The 16247-nt window shown below is 41.4% G+C and overlaps 1 protein-coding gene across 1 annotated transcript in view; it reads left to right on the top strand.

Annotated features, from left to right (window-relative positions):
• Positions 1-16247, top strand: part of LOC136054130 (zinc finger SWIM domain-containing protein 6-like) — a 497031-nt gene that overhangs the window by 281556 nt on the left and 199228 nt on the right. Inside the window, exons 6-7 of the mRNA XM_065745211.1 lie at positions 12859-13035; positions 13305-13451. Coding sequence (XP_065601283.1) covers positions 12859-13035; positions 13305-13451 — 324 coding nt within the window. The remainder of the gene's footprint in view (positions 1-12858; positions 13036-13304; positions 13452-16247) is intronic.

Raw genomic sequence — 16247 nt, 5'->3', positions numbered from 1 at the left:
GGTCCTGTGTTTAACCACATTCCATGTGTCTAAACACATATCTCTGCCCCAGATTGGTAAGGTGTAAATAGTCTATTCCTGGGCAGCCCACAGCGCAATCCAAAGAGTGAGCCCCTAGTACACAGCCCAACTATCTGTTCACTATGCCATCACCAGGTTCTTTGGTCATAACTATCCACATGGCTCCGAATTCTGCCCATTGGATACTCTAAAACTCTTCAAACCACATTGTTTCAGTGGAAGGATGGTATGCCACTGCTCTCCACTTGTTTGGGTTACCCTTGCTGGACCCATCCAGGTACCAGGCATCTTCAGGAATAGGATATTTTCCTTCCTGAATGGGACTCTTCTCCAGTGGAAAAACCATTGTCTCTTCTGGCACATCACCATGATATGTCACTAGGCCTAGAATCTTTTGAAGCTCTTCTTTCAGTGGTGAGGAAGACAAACTGCCACGGATATCAGGGTCCGATTCGATTGCTCTTGGGCGGGGAAGCCCGACAGGACTCAATATATGAGTGATCAGGCTTCAGTTTATTACCTGGACAGCCTTATTCTTATAGTGTTTAAGACAGGGGCGTATAGAAAATATCACACAACCATTGGTAGAGAGCCTTGAGAAAAACAACTTTAAAACAACTCCCAACAATTAACAGCAGTGAGAAACACATTCTGGAGGAGGTGACTTTTGATATCATCCTAATCCTAAGAAACCAGGCAGGAATGCGTCAGCAGCGGATGTGAAAGGCAGCGCTGGCAGGGCATCCCATTTCAAAGTGCACTTTTCCTCTCCCACTCACCACAGTCCATCTCCTGGAGCTTTTACTTTTCTCGAGGTTCACACAGTGTAGTTTCCTTTGAGCACCGCATCAGTGTGGCCAGTGCATAACACAGAGCACAAAGGGAACACCTGCCAGCTAAACAGAACAGACTATCAAGGACAGCTTACTCTAAAAAATACCTATAGTTACAATTATCAGCAGTTCTGTGAGGCCCTCTTTGCTGAAGGCAGGCTGAACAACATAATCACAGAAGTTTCCCATAGATGTCTTGGCAACTTGGGTTGCTCAGCTGAAGCAGTTCACGTCCGCCTTGAGTTGTTTGTCACTTGGCCCAAGGACATTGTGACCTCCTATCAACATCTAATACTTTTCCATGAGTATATAGTCTGTGCTGCAGTGCAAACTATGCTCGTACATATCACCGTGACCTCCCTGCTCCTGCAGCCATTTCCCAACAACAGATGACTACTCTGACTGCGATAGGTGACCCATTGTTCAACTGTCTGTGCCTGGGCCACCACTGTCTAAGGAAGGTGGGTCAGATCTCTTACCCACCCCTGAATTGGCAGAGTGGTCTTAACTATGACCTCGGCTGTCAGGGTTATTTGCCCTACTTTTTGTAATGCAGAATAGGCAGCCAGTAGCTGTTTTTCAATCATACCATGTCTCTCTTCTGCTCCATGCCAGACTTGAGACCAGAAACCAACAGGTGGCCAAACAGAACTCTGATGTTGCCACAGGCCCCAGCCAGAGCCATCCTGAGTGACATGAACATCCAGTTCGGTTGTGAGGGTGGGACCAAATATACCCATTGCCTGGGCTTGTTTAACCACCTGTTTTGCTTGTTGGAAGGCATTCTGTTCTGTTCTCCCCCAGTCCCATGATTGCCCTTTTTTTATGAGTTTATACAAAGGTCTCAGCAGCTGCATTAAATGAGGTATAAAGGAACACCAATATCCCAATATACGTAGAAATTCTTGCAGTTGGTTTGGTGTTGTAGGGACTGGGAATGCTCGAACCTTATCTATGATGGTACTGGGTAGTACTTTGGTCTTCCCTGACCAGACTACCCTCAGAAATTTTACAGACAGACCTAGACCTTTCATGTTTTGTGCAGTGGCACCCATAGTACCACTGACTGTGCTTGGACCCCCTCTGTCTTAGGAAAGTAGGTCAGATCTTTCACCCATCCGCAAATTGGCAAGGTGGTCTTAACCATGATTTCAGATGTTTGAGTTATTGGCTCTACCACAGTGTATGGGAACTGCTATATCACGACCTGAACCACAGATTGGCCACCTAAGGTGAGCACCAAGTCAGCTATGGGGCCACAGGTGGAGGTGATATACCTGTGTGATTGGAAGGGGTGGAGCCTGGCTCCACCTCTCCCAAACCCCCCATTTAAGGGCTGACCACTACCTCCAGGGAGGAATTTTTTTTAGAGATCCCTCCCATGTGAAGTCCCCTGTGAGCCTTGACATCCTGTAGATGAGCCATCTTCTCTTTTGTATTATTTGTATCTTATCTATATATAACTACTCAAAATATACTATCATCTATTCAATTTCTTTGTGAAGAACCATCCTTGGAAGTTATTTACCCCACACATGGGCAGTGTGGAGTAGGCAGACAATTGTTTTTCAATTATACTATGTCTTTTTTCTGCTTTGTGCTAGATTTGAGACCAAAGCCCAATCAGGGTCTGAACAGAACTCTGATGTTGCCACAGGCCCCAGCCAAAGCTATCCTGAATAACATGAATTTCCAATTTGGTTGGGAGGGCAGGATCAAATATATCCAGTGCCTGAGCTTGTTTAAGAGCTAGTTCTGCCTGTTGAAAAGTCTCATGTTTCATTCTCCCACAGTTCCATAGTTGGCCCTTCTTTGTGAGTCAATACAAAGGCCTCAGCAGCTGCGCTAAGTGGGGTATAAAGGAATGCTGGTATCAGTATATACCAAAACATTTTTACAGCTGCTTAGGTGTCATAGGGACTGGGAATGCCTGAATCTTATCTATTACTGCACTGGGGAGTTGTATGGGAACTGCTGAATCACAGCCTGAACCACTGATTGGTCACCTGAGGTGAGTACTGAGTCAGCCATGGGGGCACAGGTGAAGGTGATATACCTGTGTGAGTGGAAGGGGTGGAGCCTGGTTCCACCTCTCCCAAACCCCCATTTAAGGGCTGACCACCACCAGGGAAGGATCTCTTCTTGGAGATCCCTCCCACATGGAGTCCCCTGCGAGCCTTGTCATCCTAAAGGTGAGCCATCTTCTCTTTTGTATTATCTGTATACTGTTTATATAGAATTACTTAAAATATACCATCCCCTATACTATCTACTTGCGGAGTACCGTCATTGGGAGTTATTTACCTTACAGGAGTACTTTGGTCTTTCCTAACCTAACTATTCCTAGGAATTTCACAGACAGGCATGGACCCTGCACCTGATGTGGGTTTATAGCCCCTCCTTTTTCCTGTAGATCAATGGTCAATGAATTTGCTGCCTGAACTTCTGTCTCCAGTAAGTCACATGTCAACATGAGACCATCAATATAGTGATAGAAGTTGACATTATTAGGTTTTCTCCAGTCTGCCAGGTCACACACCACTAGGTTATGACAATATGTTGGTGAATGCACATACCCCTGTGGCAGGACCTGAAAGGTCCATTGCCTGCTTCCCCATGTAAATGCAAACTGGTCCTGCAATTCTTCAGGAATTGGAATACTGAAGAATGCATTTGCCAAGTCTAAGACAAAATGGTAGGTTTTTATTTCCCTACTGAGTGCCTCCATTAGAGAGGCAATATTGGATACAGCTGCATGAATAAACAGTGTGACCTTATTTAATTCTCTATAGTGCACTGTCATCCTTCATGTGCCATCTGACTTCTGCACTGGCCATATAGGGGAATTATACAGGCTATGTGTAAGTCTTATGATTCCAACTTTCCTGCACATTTCTCAGTATTTCTTCTAGTCCCCTGGGGAGTTTATATTGCTTTATGTTGGTAATCTGGTGCCATGTTATTTTCTTTTGCCCAGTGTTGTGCCATTGTGCCAGTAAATTGAGTCTCTTGGTTGCTCTTGATGATTTGAAGTGTCCTGTAGGCAGCCATCAACTTGGTGAGCACCTTGATGGTAAATGCATCATCTGCTCTTGGCACTGGATAGGTCTGCATTAGCCCACTTCCTGTGTTGACACAGGTCAGGTCATATCACACCCACTCAGACCGAGGGAGGGGCCTTATGGTCTCAGCTTTTTCAGTGCACAGTCCTCTCATTATTTCATTTTGCCCCCCAGGAGTCTATATTGCTTTACATTAGTAATCTGGAGCGGTTCCAGCATGTGAATAGGCTCATGCTTCATGTGGCCTCTCAATATTGCCTGCACCACCTGGGCACTAATGTACCTGAGCCTGAGCTCTCCTACAGCTGACTAGACAGCCAGACCCCATAAAATGTGTATGCCCAAGATGTACTCTGGGACCAGGGCAATAGATACCTTGTATTCCTGGGGGGGGGGAGGCACTCAACCTCCAACATCAACCATGTCTGGGTAATGGGAATGGTCTGTTCCCCAAAGCTGCCAGTCATCACTCTGTCCCCATTAAACTTAGTTTGATCCCTGTAACTAGTCAATGCTTCTGCATCTGTATCAACCGATGCTGTAACTTCTAGTATATTTTTCCAGGACCAAAAATTTGTGAGCTCAACATAGAGCCTCCAGTCCTGTCCAGAGGCTCTTATTACACAGGGACTAACATCCCCTGTCACACCATGAATTGCATGATTACCATATTTTTTCCCTCAGGTGTCTTGGGCATAGTGGTCCAGGTCACCTGAGAAGGCTCTTTAATTTTGCTGGGAACCAAAAAATCTTCCAGGTTCCGTGTTATTGGTATTCTTTCCAATAGTTCTCACCCCTGTCCTTTTGGGATGATTTTGAAACTTTTGATTGTCCTCCAACTGCCTCCACAGCTGGAGAAGATGATTGGGCTTGCAATTGATTGAAAAAAAAATGAACTCCAGCCTGAAATAAATCATTAAACATATGTGTTTGGAATACCAGTATGGGTCTCAATCAAGGAGTCCACAGGGCAGGCCTCCTGGTTCTAGTTATGGGGAAGATCTCAGCCCCTTCCAATGTTTGAATACTGCACATGGTCTGAAGGCACTCAATTTCACCCAAATCAGCCATGAGCTGGGGAGCCTGCTGGACAATGGCCTCCAAGGGGTTCAGTGTGGATACTAATGTACCGTTATATTGGGAAGGTGTCTGCTGTAAAATTAGGTCCCTCATTTCAGCTGATAATTTTACTAATTCCAGATTTTTGAAGGATTCCTTGTATATTGCCTCTTTCATCCCTAACTTGCAAATGTATATTTTGATGTTTTCCATGGTGACTTGCAGAATCAAACTCCATAACCCAGAGTTAGGTTATAAAGCAGGTATGCATTTACTCAGTGATGCACATGTGCTGCGTGCAAGGGGGAATCACTCCACCTAACTTGCACACCAACAAGCAAAAGCTCATTACATATCAAAGCCAAATCCATACACATTCAACAGATTTCCAAGAACTTTTCCAAGAAGTTTACAGTCCCTCCACTTCATACTTGCACCATCCATCAGGGGTGCTTCTCCTGGTGGTTGTTGGATGAAGGCTCATCATCTTCCTCACTGTCTATCTTCAAACTCTTTGGGAGGGGTTCCCCTCCAACCAGTTTCTGGGTTTCTGCTTGCTTCATAACATCTTATCTTTATTTGGAGTACTTTGTCTATCTTGTGTTCTTTCACTATGTTGTTTACATTTCTCCTATTTAACTGACAATTTGGAGAGTTGTGTAACATTTTACCTTTAAGGCATTCTCATGGGCACTAGTTATGGAGGCTAAGATTGCTAGTCATTTCAATATTATCCAGTTTCAAATGAGCAATACAATGGAAAACATAAAACTAAACAGAACTAGAACTTGCAGAACAATAATAGGGTGACACAACTTATTCCAGATGCCAGTCACAGTAGGAGACCATCCAAATAACACATCCCACCAGTGATGATTCCCATCTTCTTTTATTTGCTTTAGGACTCTCTTTATCTCTCTTGTGCCATGGTAGACTGTTACCAGAGCCATTTTCCCATTTTCCTGAACTTCAGCCAAAATTGCAATCAAATCCTGATGTGACAATAATTGTTTCACTAATGTAAGATTGATTGCAATAGGCACCGATGACAACTTATGAAACATCATATGATTAGATTTTATCAACTGGTGAGATACAACTGGTGCTGAATAAGTGAAGTCTCATCCAGCAATTTTAACAAAATTACAAATAGAGATTAGAGTGATTTTCTTTGTCCATAGTTATATTATCTATTATTATAGAAGTACAAACAGTCCTAAGGCATACAGAACTCTGACCAATATATACAAGCATAGTTGTGCTGGCATTGGAATAGATTTTGAAGTGACAAATGCTTTGTTCAGTGTCAAGGCAGATGTCTTGAGCATTGATCAAATTACCTCTGCAAATAAATCCTTGTTGTCCCTGGGTAGTGCAAGACTCTAAACCTACAGTTTGCCACTTCTTACCCACCATCCATGCCCATGTTTGATGTTCAAAAGGGTAAAGCACAGTGTCATGGTTTTATGATTTTTGGTACTGGTATTCCACATCATAACATCATGTAGTGCATTTAGAGTTAAAGAGTTAATGCTCCAGCTCCATGGATCATTGATAGTTCCAGGTATACCTGTCTCAGAAGAACTACGTTCCCCAGAGGACTGTGCGATGCTTTGCATTTTTGTGTGTTTACGCTCAGAGGGAAAGATAAAAACTGTCTGTGGTCACAGGACGCTCTTTCCTTTGAGGATTGACTCAGCGGTGGGTGCTCTCTGCCGTCTTGACTTCAGCATTAACGTAAGGCCTTTGGTTTATCGGACACTCTCTCTTGCTCATTTTATTTGATTTATTAGCTTTAATTCCAATTATATTGTATTATATTGTGTTATTTTGCTTTCCAATGTCTTATTTAGTAAATTAGCTTTCCTCCTCAGATCACTGCTGCTGTTTTGTTTCTAGGCCCATCTCCCTTTTCCCTTTCCCCCTTCCTGGGGCGTGGGTCCATGGGTCCCCCGCACCGATCATCACGGAACTGAGCCGAACCTGCCCGTAAACCATTGACACACAGTATTAGCATGATTTAATCCTAATGCAATAATAGGGTAAATTGCATGTACTGAAGCATTACATATGGTGAGCACAAAGGTTATGAACCTATCACTAGCATAGCCATAAGTAAAATTTACAGATGTCCACCAAGGATAAAGTTTCTTCTCTGGTTCAGTAGCACTATCCCAAACAACTTTCTAAATCTCCGCAGGGAAAATACCTTCAATGCCTTCTCCTATAATTGAGGCAGCCACTGACTGTATCCATAATTGTGCCTGTATACAACCGAGGGCCAAAGAAACATTATCTTGAACGGCACTCAGTGTACCCAATATCAATTCATGGTCCTGTTTCTCTACCTTTTCCCATTTTGGTAATATTTTTGATTAAATCCACTGGTTTGTTCCTAAGGCTAATAGAGATGATTGTAAAGGTAGTCTCAATTTTGTCAAATCATTGGTTGCAATAGCTAACCTATTCATCAATATTTCTGAATCAATTTCATTTAGAACTCCTAATCCTGTTTCTAATGCTCCTATCAGGTCTCTCTTGGTTTGTTTTCTATAAGGCACCTGTTCTTGGAGCCAGGTCATCCAACCCTCAAGGGATGCTTTCAAAAAAAGGGGAGCATGCTGGTTGAAAGCTAGAAATATTAATCTGCATTAGCATTTCAACACACTTAAGAGACCATTATGGATTTTGCAACATTTGTTGTTGACCCATCTTCCTGGTTACATACAGTCCAACTTTATAAATGTTGACCTCAAATTCTATTCTGGTGTGTGTTGTATAATGCACATATCCTTCCCATGGGATGTAGTTATTGCAACAGGCTTGGCCATGGTATTCACCTTAAACATAAATGAGAGGCCAATAGCATTTTTGACCCAGACCACTTCAATGGTTTATACTAAAGTAAATTTGTGCCAACTATCTAACTCAAAGGAGGTATAGGTTTCTGTGCTCATATCTCTAGGGGTAGTAGAGATGGTAATTTAGGATGCCTCTTCATAGGTGGTTCCGTTAACCATTTGGCATTCTACTCTGATCTCTTCCCCTGTAGTTGATGAATCCTTTCTTTTGTATCCTGACACAAGCACATCAAACACTTTATCACTGAACATGTAAAGCATACCAGGAAGAGCAAAGCAATAGTTGCTAGAAAAAATTGCTTTAGCCAGGCTAAATTAGGGAGCCAGTTAGTGGGTTTATTCCATAAGTCTGTAAATCCCAATGAAGCACCATCTAATGAGACTTGACGTACTACTTTGACCTGTTTCCAAATTGCCTGTATGCCAATTTCTACCCGTTGACCTTGGTCCACATAGGCACAACAACTTTAATTAATTACTGTACAGACTCTTCCTTCCTTTGCAGTAAGATCTAGGGCCATTCTGTTCTGTAAAACTACCGTACTCAGAGAAGCGATCTGTTTGCAAACCCTGGAAGGTATCTAATATTATGTTCTCAATTCTTTCCATAGTGGCTGATACATTTACTATTGGTTTTTTTTGTTTGTTTTTTTTCTAATTTGCTTACTCTGAAGGCTGGTATTAGCCACTGAACAAAACCATGAAATTCTGAGGGCCTTTCAATTAATGGATTATTTACTCTTTTTGCTCATATCCATGTGGTTCTTAAGGCACCTCATGAGGGTGCTGTACGAGCATGTATACCAGTTTGGGGCATCAGATATCCTGCTGTGCATGTCCCAGCCCAATTCAATGGGAGTACTTTACATGCATAACCATCTCTGCACAGCTACCAATATCTAAAGGGGAGCTTACATGATTTCTGTCTATTTTTCATCATTGCTGTCCCCATTCCCTTTATAGCTAATACATCCTTATCTCTGGACCATATTGTAGTGCTATTGGTTCGAGGACCACATTTGCTTCCTTGTTTCCATCTTGCAGACTCATTATCTCCAGTTACCACTCCTGAATTACCATACTCCCAGCTACATCCTAAACCTGTCAAATTTCTCCATACAACACTTATTGGATTTGTGCTATCATTATTGCTGTCTATATGAATAGCATGTGGTCCATTTTTAATCAGTAAGTCAAATTTTGGTCCCAATTTACACTGATCTTCTTCCCTATACTTACAACTTCCCCCATCTTTTGCCATTTTGCTTGTTATCCAATCTGGTATTGCACAATTTAATGCTACTACTCCATAAACTGGCATCCTTCCTCTCCCCTCTGGGAAGACTTGTACATACTCAGCAATCTGAAACATTTAAAGCCTGACTAAGCTTTTCAGTTAATTTTCATATAAGTGTTTTCTGGTCAAGCTAAAGCAAAAGTTAAAGTCACACAAGATAGATAAGTACTAAGCATCCTGTTTCCTTATCACGAGCTTCAAAGGTCCTTTTTGGGTGGCTTGTCCACAGCACCTGTGTACAGATAAGCTTTCTAATGAAACTCTCTGAGAGTGTCAACGGTTTACCGGGCTGGTTCGGCCCGGTTCTGTGACGGTTGGTGTGGGGGACCCACGGACCCAAGCTCTGGGGAAGGGGGAAAGGGAAAAGGGAGATGGGCCTAGAAACAAAACAGTGGCAACGATCTTAGGAGGAAAGCTAATTTACTAAATGAGATATCAGAAAACATAATAACACAATATAATACAATGTAATTGGAATTAAAGCTAATAAATAAAATGAGCAAGAGAGAGTGTCCAATAAACCAAAGTCCTTATGCTAAATGCTGAAGGCAAGACAGCTAGCGAGCATCCACTGCTGAGTCGATCCCAAAGGAAAGTGCGTGTTCCATGACGGCAGACAGTTTTTATCTTTCCCTCTGAGTGTAAATACGTAAAAATGCAAAGCATTGCACAGTCCTCTGGGGAATGTAGTTCTTCTTCTCTTCTGAGACAGGTATACCCGGAACTATCGATGATCCACGGAGCTGGAGCATTAACTCTTTAACTCCAAATGCACTACATGATGTTATGATGTGGAATACCAATACCAAAAATCATAAAACCATGACAGAGAGTAAAGAGAAATTTGTTCTAAAAGTACATCTTCTCACAGCCGAGGAGTCTTATGCCTGCATTCTCCACCAAAAATGACAAAGGCTTACAGGCCAGTTTGGCCTGGTTCCATGAGTTATCGGGCAAGGGGATCCATGGACTCATGCCCCAGGAAAGGGAGAAAGGGGAAAGGCAGGGAGATTATCTTAAAAACAAAACATTGGCAATGATATAAGGAGGAAAGCTAATATAATAAATAAGATATCGGAATGTAAAATAACACAATATAATACAATATAATTGGAATTGAAGCTAGTAAATCAAATAAAATGAGACAGAGAATGTCCAAAAAGCGAAGGCCTTACTCTAATGCTGAATGTGAGACAGCTAGGAAGCACATGCAGAGACAAGCAGAAAGGGAAAAGGGGACATCTGATGACCTGTGAAAAGTTTTATCTTTCCCTCTGAATGGAAAACAATGGAAACACAAAGTCCTCTGGGGTATGTAGTTCTTCTATTCTGAGAACCAGGTACCTGGAAAATCAACAGTCCACGGAACTGGAGCATTAACTCTTTAACTCCCAGTGTACTAAATGATGTTATGATGTGGAATACCAATAACAAAAATCATAAAACCATAACAATCTTCTAACTTCTCATTTGACCCTTCTAAATACTTATGTGAAAATTGAATGTTTTTTATCATCAGAAAATTCCATGAAGAAAACTCTCTAACTCTAATGTGGCATTAGAAAGCCAGCATTACTTTATTCTCACAATACGTACTGGTGACTTGACAAATCAAGCACACACTCTCAAAGTTCAGGTTCTGCATTTAAACAGTTAAGACATACATATGCAATACATTTCCCAGAACTGGCATACATATTCATTATTTCCCAATAACTCATTAATATATACTAATGTCCCTTTGGGTATTTGCAGTTGCACCTATGGTGGTTGTAAGACCACTTACTTTCTCCCCTTTATTTCATCTTCCTCTTCATCATGGTTCCCTTTAGCTGACCTCCAGCTGTTTTTCCCCGGTTTGGCAAATTTCCATTGCTTGTTATGCCACAATGAGCAACTTTCTACCTTCGTGCACTATAACTCAAAACAGTATATGTGAAATCAAAGAAAAAAAGTGTTTGCACCTTGTGGATGCAAAGGTAAAAGTAGTCTGTTGTGACTCCAGTGTTTCTGTGAAGTAGTATCATTGAGAAAAACAAGACTGTTCTCATACCAAGCAAAGTTAAACTGTAAAGTTTTAGAACTAGCACACATTAATTCCTTTGGTAAACTAATATATTGGTCCCTAAGCTAATATATTGATCCCTACTCCTAAGCCAGCCTATATCAACTTGATGCGTGTCATGTAAAGGTTATTGTTTCTTTGCTTGACTACTATCTTGTATTCCATTTGATGTTGGGGTTCTTATTTTTTTTTGCAGTTATAAGGCCTTTGATACCTTTTTAAAGATATATCTGTTGCAACTGCATTAAAAGTGTGCATGAGAAAGTAAAGTAGTTATTCATAGGATATGCTCTGCATTGTGTAGTCTGCATTGTCAGGTGTGTGTGGAGAAGTGCAGATGCAGCACTCTGCCTTCTTGGAGGCTTCTGCTTACTCAGTATAATGCACTGTAATAAAAACTGTGATTATTAAATCTGACATAAGCCTAGTCCAGTCCTCTTTAAGCAAAGATTGCCACTTTGCTAATAACTGGGGAAAATATAAGATATTTCTGTGGAAACAAACAAACAAAAAAACAACATAAGCTTTATAATTTTCAAGATTAGTTCGTAATTAATTTGTAAGGTAAAGTTAAAATTAAATGCTTTTGGGAGGTGGAAGATGGGAATTTCAATAGGTTTTTCCTTGTTTCTTTTTGTTGGAAGATTACTTCTGAAGGACTTAGTTTCATTTATAAATTCACAGCTAGCTGGGACCAGAAGTTAATTTAGCATGTAACTGCAGAAGCAGACTTGCTTTCTGGACCTCTTGATATTTAATCCAACCTGGACAAGTGCAGTGGGATTGCCTGGTCACAGCCTGAACCAGTGAGTGAGCATCTGAGTGACCCGAGCAGAGGAGCCCAGGTCCACCTGTCCTCTCGCTCTCTCCCTCTCAGTGGTGCTTCTGGCGGTGCTTCCAGGAGCAGATACGCTCAGAGCCTGTGTGGGTTGCCCCCCCCCATCTCCCTTCCTTCCGGAGTGCCAGTGTTTGAACAGGACACGGCTGTGTTCCTTTACCTAAAAAGTCACCGGGAGGAGTGAGTTCATTCCCCTTATCTCTAGTATCTCTTCCTGTAGCACCTCTACCTCAAATAAAGGCTCTGTCACCGCCTTTGCTTGCTTTACAACAAGCTAGTGGCAACTTGGATAAGGCATCTCAGCATACATAGTGCATTGTCAACAGAGTGCTTTTGCCATGGGAAGATGCCCAGTAAGGGTTATATCAGTCCCATTACTTCAGTACCTTTTTTTAAAAAAAACAAAAAACAAAAAAAAAACTACAGCACCATTGATCTATCCCTCATCTTAGCAGCTCTGGGTCAGGAGAGAAACTGAGAGTTTTTGAGTAGCTGTGTCATATGCTTTTTACTTTATTCTCAGGAGAGCTGTCAAATGTATTTCATCTTTAGCTTTCCCTTTCAAAGCCCTGTTTACCACTAGTCTTGCTGTTAAGTAGATGTCTTTTTGAATGCAGAGTGAATGGCGCACACTTTGTCTGGCCTGTTCAGCAATAGGATGTGTAATGTCAGCTTCAGTCTGCTCTTTACAGAGGAGGGACAAGACAGGAAGCTGTCATTTGGGGGTTGTGAATAGGCAGAAGACAAGAATACTGTGAATTATTTATTCACATATGAATGAGTAAAAGCTGATAAAGCTTTCTGAACTTGTTAAAATGACAGATTCATCAAACAGGCCCCATCGGACAGTGTTCACTCGAGCCATTGAAGCATGTGACCTTCACTGGCAGGACAGCCACTTACTGCACATTATCAGCAGTGATCTATACATCAACTACTGTTATGATGACGACACTGAAAGCTCCCTCTTTGACTCTCACGGGTGGCCCCTCTGGCATGGTAAGTGGCTGAAACAGGAAAGACATTTCCACGACTTGCCTCTTTGTTCAGTTTGTATGTCATTATTTTATGTGGAAAGGGAGAGAAGAGATGAATGAAAAGGCTGGCAAAAGGAACAGTCTCCCTTGCAATGCTGGTTTTAGATGTGTTCTTTTAAGACTCTTTCTTTATTTGTTTAATTCTTTTAAGCCCTTTGGAGTTAAGCTAGCAAAAGAGGCCATTACAGACATGGAAGCACTGCTATTCTTCATTTAATTTCTCCATTTTAGAACATGTCCCTACAGCCTGTGCGAGGGTGGATGCATTACGATCTCATGGATACTCAAGAGAAGCACTGAGGCTAGCAGTAGCTATTGTTAATACACTAAGAAGACAACAGCAGAAGCAGCTGGAAATGTTCCAGGCTCAAAAGAAAGGTAAATGTGGGCAAAGGACATAACAGTGACAATAACACTGGACTGGAACTACGCATGAGAAAACTTTTTGTAACTATAATGCCAAAGAGGTGCATTTAACTCTCCATTACAAATGACCATTGTGGTAACATAATGTTTTGGATGTTGAAGAATTTCTTGGCAAACTCAATTCTGCCTTCTTTAATATGTCTGATGCTTTGCCCCAATCAGAATTTTTGGTTACACACTATAAATATTCATCAAGTATAATTTATAGGCATATAAACAGAACTTTGTATTTGACATGTAAAGTATTAAAAATTATTTCTTCTTTTGATGTATAACTTCGCTGAACTATATATTTCTGATGTGGAAACCTAAGCTGACATGGGAGGATAACACTGAGGCAAAGTCCGAACTACAGAAATTCAAGGAATATGGAAGTTCGTTTCAAAAGTCTCTTACAATACCTAAAATTTGAGTGTTTCTGAATGAAATCAGGTTAACATCACTGGAAATGAGTTTTTGAAACACTATTTTTATATAATATTCTATGTTATTCCTCTGATTAACATTAACCCTATTTTTTTTAATGCACATTCTTTAGATACAAATTCTACACCATGTGATCCTTGCCACCCAGAATAATAGTGCACTGAACTTTGCCATAAATTTGAATAGTGGAAGGAGAAAGGGATAGCTTTCTTGTTAAAGAACCCTTTTGGAAAAAAGGAAATCTGTTCTCAGCTATTACAAGAACACCTTCATTCAAACATTATTTTAGATCTTCATTGCTACTTTTAACAATATGCATTTTCACATACTGTAAGAAAAAATAACTAACGTGAAGTTGTGTAAATTTTTCAAGTGTTATCAGTAGTTTGCAGGATGATTTGACCTGATACTGTGACGACAGAGGCAGGGGACCCACAGGCCCACGCCCCAGGGAAGAAGAAGGGGGAAAGGGAAAAAAGAAGGGAGATGGGCCTAGGAACAAAACAGTGGCAATGACCTGAGGAGGAAAGCTAATTTACTCAATAAGATATCAGAAAGGAAAATAATACAATATAATACAATATAATTGGAATTGAGGCTAATGAATCAAATAAAAGGAGCAAGAGAGAGTGTCCGATAAACCAAAGGCCTTACGCTAACACTGAAGGCGGATGGCTGCAACAAACACTCACTGCCAAGCTTGATCCTGAAGGGAAGAGAGACAGTCCCATGACCACAGACAGTTTTTATCTTTCCCTCTGGGCGGAAATATGTAAAAATACAGAGCATCGCACAGTCCTCTGGGGAATATAATTCTTCCTTTCTTCTGAGACAGGTATACTCAGAACTATCGATCATCCACTCAGCTAGAGCATTAACTGTTTAACTCCCAATACACTACATGATGTTTTGATGTGGAACATCAATAATATAACAAAAATCATAAAACCATGGCAAGTGTATGTGCAAATGTTATCCCAGAACTAAGCATTTAGAAGTTTGAGTGGCAAAATGTAGACACTTAACTAAAAAAAAGATAGCTGGCAATTCCTATGTGCTTCTATTTCTGTTTCATTGTATCCAAGTGTTTCAAGGAATGTTTGGATCTGAGAGACAGGATGTCTCAGGAGCAGAGGCAAGCAAACTAAGCACTCAGAGTAGCACATAGGGTTATGTGCTTTAGTCAACATACACTTACATAGGCATCCATTTTTAGATAACCCCATAAACAGGAAGCAGAAACTCCCTAAGCAAGAGCACTATTACTTACCAACCCTTGAGAGATGGTGAACCACCAAAAAGGAGAGACAAGTACTGTCACCATTCTGGAAGGTCGGACCGTTGGGGCTAGCGATCTCCCCTGCTAGGGCCATTGCCATAAGTTCATAAGTTCATAAGGTTGGAAAGGACCTATAAGATCATCTAGTCCAACCATCCTCCTATCACTATCTCTACCCAACTACTAAATTAAATCCTTTAGCACCTCATCTAAACGCTTCTTGAACAGCGCTAGGGATGGTGCCATCACAGACACAAATATGGTTGAGTAGAAAAAGGCAAAATGGCATTTAATAAGGCACGGCAGCTCCTTATATACATATATCTATCATCACCTACGCCCCCTAGAGCATGCATCATACATCACTCACAGAGCAAGGGATGGCCTATCGCATCACATCCCAGTGTCCCAGCCACATCCACTACAACAACAAGAAATACTGGTGGTGGATTTGATAGGTAGTGCCAGCAGGGCACCCCCCCGCTTCCAAGTGCGCGTTTCCTCTCACCCCCACCACAGCCTCTCTCCTGCTTTTATTCTCCCCAGGGCCTGCAGGGCTTTTTCCACTTGCATGCTGAACCTGCATGGCCAATGTGTGATACCAAGCCGAAGTGGAACACCTGCTTTCAAACAAGTCTTTGCAAAAACAAGATAAACTACCAAGGTTAGCTCTCTACAAAACATTTCCAGCTGTAGCCACAAATATCAGTTCCCTTAAAACTGTCAGAATACTTTGTTCCATCCCAGGATCATTCTTCAGTCAGGAGCCTTTAGATCCCTGACAAACCAAGATAGAAATTTTGTGCATTGTTCTGGATTCTAGATTCAAAAAAGATCTAAAAGCATTTTATGACATTACTTATGGTAAGCTTTCTAAATGATTTTATGATTTAATGGATCTTTCCCTAAAAGAAATTCCCTTAAAAGCTTTGCAGCTATTTGAGCTTTTCAAATTAAGGAGAGAAGCAATGAAGGGGTTGCATGTGAACATACCACTGATGCATGAAAGGCCTGCTGTAAGTGTGCTGGTCATAGTACTGCTC

This window comes from Cyrtonyx montezumae, unplaced genomic scaffold (assembly GCF_038088225.1).
Source record: "Cyrtonyx montezumae isolate F1298 unplaced genomic scaffold, pur_monq_1.0 scaffold_34, whole genome shotgun sequence".
NCBI lineage: Eukaryota > Metazoa > Chordata > Aves > Galliformes > Odontophoridae > Cyrtonyx > Cyrtonyx montezumae.
Note: the sequence above shows the minus strand (reverse complement) of the source record. Positions and strands in the feature narration are given on the sequence as shown.